The sequence below is a fragment of the Zingiber officinale genome, chromosome 4B (assembly GCF_018446385.1).
Source record: "Zingiber officinale cultivar Zhangliang chromosome 4B, Zo_v1.1, whole genome shotgun sequence".
Taxonomy (NCBI): domain Eukaryota; kingdom Viridiplantae; phylum Streptophyta; class Magnoliopsida; order Zingiberales; family Zingiberaceae; genus Zingiber; species Zingiber officinale.
The window spans coordinates 2,866,426-2,872,380 of NC_055993.1; the positions used below are offsets into that span (position 1 = coordinate 2,866,426).

The 5,955-nt window shown below is 37.2% G+C and overlaps 1 protein-coding gene and 1 long non-coding RNA gene across 5 annotated transcripts; one reads left to right on the top strand and one right to left on the bottom strand.

Moving 5' to 3' along the window:
* The first annotated feature begins 1,259 nt into the window (after positions 1-1,259).
* LOC121974433 lies at positions 1,260-1,955 on the top strand. Of its 3 annotated transcripts, none has more exons than XR_006110002.1 (3): positions 1,260-1,377; positions 1,500-1,528; positions 1,641-1,955. It is a non-coding gene; the product is annotated as an uncharacterized LOC121974433 (long non-coding RNA). The 3 variants fall into 3 exon arrangements; XR_006110003.1 differs by having other exon boundaries at positions 1,287-1,528; positions 1,641-1,712; positions 1,779-1,955; XR_006110001.1 differs by having other exon boundaries at positions 1,287-1,528.
* Positions 1,956-2,422: 467 nt separating this feature from the next.
* Positions 2,423-5,692, bottom strand: LOC121974431 (protein NARROW LEAF 1-like). Of its 2 annotated transcripts, XM_042525494.1 has the most exons (6): positions 5,386-5,692; positions 5,036-5,281; positions 4,775-4,918; positions 3,866-4,106; positions 3,055-3,555; positions 2,423-2,942 (listed from the first exon to the last, which is right to left on the bottom strand). In XM_042525494.1, the coding sequence occupies exons 2-6, from the start codon at positions 5,210-5,212 to the stop codon at positions 2,560-2,562; spliced, it is 1,446 nt and encodes a 481-aa protein (XP_042381428.1). In that variant the 5' UTR covers positions 5,213-5,281; positions 5,386-5,692; the 3' UTR covers positions 2,423-2,559. The 2 variants fall into 2 exon arrangements, with proteins under 2 accessions (XP_042381428.1, XP_042381427.1); XM_042525493.1 differs by having other exon boundaries at positions 5,036-5,692.
* Between the last annotated feature and the right edge of the window lie 263 nt (positions 5,693-5,955).

The following is a 5,955-nucleotide window of genomic DNA, read 5'->3' on the forward strand; positions in this document are numbered from 1 at the left end:
CGTCTTGAATTAATAACCTTCTTAGTTGTAACCAAATCGACTCTCTGAGTCTTCTTTCTTTTCTTTTATTACTGTTATTTCTTTTATTATTGTTACTAATTTTTTAATTGAAAGTTTAAGAAGGATATTTTTATTTACAGATAATTCATCCCTCCCCTTTTATCGGCTCCGCTGAACCAATAAGTATGTATATCTCACTTATAAATACCAGACATATGCTCCAAAAAAAATGAGACTGCCGGATTCCTCTTTCCTTACTTTCTTCTTTTTTAGTCTATTATGGCAGCATCATGATGCTTAGGCATCAGAGGGATTTCACCAAGTAACCTGGCAAATCCTCTAACACGTGTTATTTCTCACAGAGTCGATCACAACAAGAAAAGAAAGCTTTGACATTATTTTTTTAGTTGACATCATATATTTAACTTATATCAATTAATCTTGGGAGTGACCGACTCGATCTCATAAAAATTTTCTACCTATCACAAAAATAAATTGAAAAACACTTACAACGAACGACCCATCAGCCCAAGATTCTAGATCAACCGTACATTAAAAAAAAATTCAAAAACTTTGGCATCATCATTCCATGGTGCGGTGGTAGATTGCTACTGCATCATCAACAATTCAGATATACGCATATCAAACTAGTGATCACTACTTTCCCAATCCAACGCAATTGGAAGATATGGCACACGTCATAACTCTATCTCACTTGTGAAGAGGAAGAAGATGCAAGTTCCCTCTGCATCTTGACAACCTTGAAACCTCCTTTTCAGTCCTTTAACGAACACATCAAATCCACGAGACAGTCAGATCGGCCAACAACAGTCCAGAAAGGATAAGCTATTAAATAAGAACCTTTGTGGCTGTGGTCCTACAGATTATGGGGTGTGCCCTTCTTTGCCCACAAAGATACGCCAGACAACTGATATCTTGAGGCACTACAACTTGCAGCACAGCCACAAGCATATGTTAGATTAAACATGCAATTCATATGATATGTGTGCTGCTAGATTGCTATTGTATCTCTCTGTATTATGGCCATTATTATTTTGATATCGTATTGATCAACCTACTGAGACAAGAGTCGTTGTCGCTAGCTGTACAAACAAGGGACCAAAACATACCATGAGCACACATTTGATGCCAATGGCGCAAGTAGAGGATATCAAGGTTTGGTAATGAGATGTGCTGTTTATATAAACAGATGGAAAAGGAGTTCTGCTAGCCATTCTCCTTTATCTCCCCGTTCGCTTGAAGAATCGGGCAACCTTGGGGTTTGTTTTGTTAGCGCGAGAGATTGAAGCTGCCAGCTTGATCTAGTTGAGGATCGACTTGCTGCTCTTGTTGGGTCTACTCCATGGAGTTGATCAGGTATCAACCAGAGATGAAGAATGAGTGTTTCAAAGAAATGATTTCCTCTACTAGGTCATCTGGCAGCTTCAATCACTCGCTCACTAACAATTGAATGATGTTCCATTTCTTTTCCTCGACAGGATTCTCTCACAGAACTAGCTAAACAAAGGTAGGAGAGTTCGACTTTCCTTTGACACCTATCACATGTTTTCTTCTCCAAAAGTGTTTTCTCTTGTTCATTTAATTCTTATGCTATGCTTCATAATCGCTCGGTACTGCAGTTGCTAGGTCCTAAACTATCTGAAACAAAGTGACTTCCTGTGAGAAATTGAAGGTTTCAAGTTCTTATATCGGTGCGTACCTACTTTGTTCATATCTAATTTACGCAGCTATCGATAATTCTTCTGAACTAATTCCAGGCAACCACAAAGCTTTTCTAGTGTGTGGATAGTGTACAACAAAGAGGCAATATTGTTTCATATCCATGATTGTGCAACAAACAAGCAGAACTCAATATACATGAGAGAGAGAAACCACAAAACTTGTTCATGTAATTTAAGGCTTCAGCTAATGAGGAACCCACATCTATAGTCGAAAGTCGTACCGGAAACAAACAAGTCACTAATTAACCAAAGTAACTGTTTATTTGTCCTCTGAATATGCTAAGCGGCGCATTAAACTATCCAGCTAATGATGGTACAATAGTACATACATAAAGCAATAATTCATCTAATTGATCAAGTGTATTAAACATTTTTTTTAAAACAATTGGGCAAAATCATCAGAATAAAATAACAACGAGCATTCTTGATTGACCTTGAGAAACACTAAGTCTGATACAGAAACAAATTTATGCAAGTGTAAGTCAAGGAAAACCTATTAATGAAATTATCTTTTACATATTTAGAGGCATATACTTAAAAGAAGCTATCGAGAAAACATGTGAAATGTCTGACAAGATGGTTAACTGACCTTTTGAACGTGTAGAACCACCTAACGAAGATGATGGCAAGGTGAAGTTTTTCTGTAGTTGAAAGATAATTCAGTCCTCCCTTTAAAAGGCTGTTGATAATTTTCGTCTCAAAACTGTAGAATTCATCCGTGTGTTATACAGATATCATTGAAAGTTATACTTGAACGAGTAAGTCACACAATGAATGTCTTTGTAAATCTAATTGCCATGCTATCATAACATTGTCCCTAGGTTTCACGATCCCCAAAATGCAATGAAATACAAATATCATCCTTGGACGAGTTTATTAATGCAGATAGATTCCTCCTTTCAAAATTGTCATCCTCCACAAGGATTGCTGGAGACGTACTAATTAAATTTGGAACAAACTGTTGGTCTTCAATGTTGTTCGCAACCTCAACTCTGTCAACCTGAAACTCAGCATCCTTATGAAATGCATTCACTCCTGAACCAGTAGCACCTTCAGAATGGGAATGTTGAATGCCAATGCATAAAGGTGTGTATATTTCATCATCCTTTTTATCTCCCGAGTTCATTATCATTCGAGATGATTCACCAACTGTGCAATTGATAGAAGCTGCCAAAGCAAATCTTTGCTCTTGTAGGGCATCTGTAGTAACAAAGTGAAAGAAAGATACAATGCAATCAACAGGGGAAGATAAGGAGAAATAGTGCATTGAAGATTTATTTAATTTTACAGCATCAAAAGTGAAGAATCAAACCTTCAAGTCCTTGTCTTGTTGTTATGAGATCAAGTCCCAAAAGATCAAGAAGACGACCCAGATCAACTCCACTTGTCCAATTCTCGGGAGAATGGCCACTATTAAGCTTCAATCTTCCCCTGTTAGCAGTCCCACCCCAGATGATACCTATAGGCTTAGGTTTCTCAGAATCTTCTCTTGTTAGAACGATAAGGCTCCCACTATCACCTTCAAGATCAAAACTTTGCAGGTTCTCACCCACAACAAGGAAGTCTGTGAAAAAGCATATTCCTTTCTCGTCATTGTATTCAAGAGCATAAGCCATCACTGTTCCATTAGTCAAACCAGAGCTTCTCCCAACTTTCATCACTTTTCTCCCCACTAAGCTGTCAATTGGCGACTGGAGATCAATAAATTTAACATCACCAATCTCACCCAGTCCTTTCACTGAGGTGGTAATGCTGGAGACATCAAATCCATCAGCAAAGGGGATAAATGCACCATCAACTCGGACAAAAGTTTCTGCAGGTACACCAGAATGAAAAGGGTATATTTGATCAGCAAAGACAAACAGGTGTACAAAATAATCAAATTGAATAATATCTTGAAATATGTTTGGGAGTGTGAGTGATAAAGCTCGACCAATAAAAATGGCTTCAAAAAATCATTTCTCCTTTACATGTCTTGCATTCATTCAAGAATATTTTATCAAAAGCATTGACCTCACAATCCCATCGCATTCAAACAAATAAGCAAAACGAGGATTTCTAAGTCTAAGATACAAGATAATGTTAAACAAGATAAATTAATGTAATGCTAGATCTTGAGCTACCTGGATTTGTTCCTGCATAAATCCCATACCAAACATCATCTGTAATGAAAGATGTGGCCCTCTCAACTGCACCAAGATAGACTCCAGGTCCAAGGTTGGGTGGTAATGGATGGAACATCTTTTGATTAGGATAATCCAGATCAACTGCAACGTGACGGTTTGTTAGAAACCCAACCTGTTTGTTTCCTGTTCGTCTTTTCACAACAGCCCCTAAGGTCCCATATGTCTCTTGGCTTGCAACCTAATATTAACATAAAAGGACATGGATAAAATCATAGTTTGCACTAGATTAATGAGAAACAGAAGCAAAAACACTCATCAGCTAGAGTAATCTAAAGTTGTGCTTAACTCAAAAAAGCTATATTTCTGCATTTAAGACAAGTTGAGAACAAAATAACACTCAAACTTTAATTCGTTGCCATTAGATGGACTACTGTAGCAGAACTTGGACTAACACAACAGCTCACTTCCCTAAGATTCTTTAAATTGTCTAATAGGTTCTCACAGGCAAGAGGATAAAAAGGCTATAATACATGAAGCATTGAGTATTGGGTATAATAGATGAAGCGTTGAGTATTGGGTATAAACACAATCACACACTCCAAATCACTCAAAAAAATCCAGATTAGGAAGCTGATGCAGTGTAGTATAGAAGAAACAGTAATCAACTGATTTGAGTGTCTCAAAGCACCATTAAACAACAAATATTGTTAGTCCAACAATAACTCTTAGAAAATAGAAGTCAAAAGCCCATGTTATGTGACATTGCTTTTTCACTCATCAAGCAATGAACTTCACAAAATCTAGTAATTTATTTAGATATTGCGCAATAAGCTATTCCATACATGTAGGGGTATTAGAAACATTTGGTTTTAAAAAAAAAAAAAAATTTGTTAATGTACTTAGTACCTGAGAGCCTGAACCAATACATTGATCACTTCCTCGCAGCTCATCTACAAGCTTATTGTACAATTGCTCCTTGGGAGTTAGTGTTGGTGTGCCATAATAAGAGAATTCCACTACATCCACATCACACCATATGCCCCCTGGACCCTGAAAAAATTTTAATCTCTATTAAGTATACAAGGCATGGTAACATTAAAATTAACTGCAGCATGGAATCCTCATTCTCATAACACCAACCCAACTGTAAATGAAACTACTATTTACCTCAAGGGTAGATGGCAGGCACTGGTTGAGACTGAGCCATTTCTTGTGCACTTTGTGAGCAACAAAAACGAGAATTGCTGGGATGTCAGTCAATATCCCCTCTCTGATTCTATATCCTATTGCAGTACCAAGACTGAAACGACGAAGAATCTTACTATGGAATGCTCTTATAGTCATCAGATCAAGTAGTGTTGTGGCTTGCTGGCCAGTTGGCAATTTACCAACATGTGCTGGTAGTATTCCTTTCTGAAGGTTAGCAAAGTAATTAGCTCGATCTTCTGCGGCAGCATGCATTAGGGTAGAAATAGGCCATGAAAAGTATGCAACACTAATTTCAGAGTGCTGACCACCTGATGCAATCAAATGGAGGGATGTAAGAGAAGGAAGCTGACTGCAAAAATTTCTCTCCATGCCCAAGCCAAACTCCTCCAATTGCATAGAGTGTCTGAAATCTTCATCACACAAAATGCTTCACTTGGAGAGTTGTTTGATAGGCCCACATCAAAATGGTTTTTGATCTATCAAACATCAGTAGGATAAAAATCACAGAATGCAAAATCTGATAACCAGGAAAGAAGGCTCCATGATTTGGATCTCTAAACAATGGCAAACAGATCAAGGGAAACCATGCATTGAGAATATTGTCATTGCAAAACCCTGATAATGCCAAAGTCCAGGTTAGTAGAGGTAAAAGCATACAAGCTGCATGAAAACAATAAGCCCAGACTATGATCCCAGTGATATTACTCATCTCTATAGCTAGAATAGTACACAACTTATCAAAAAAAAGACAAATCAAAATAAAAAGCCACAAATAAAAGAAATAGTATAATGCTGCACAAAAGACGAACAATGAATAAAGTTTCAAGCAAAGAAAACAAACTGGAATTCTTTTTATTAGCTGAAAAATGTTGAATTAT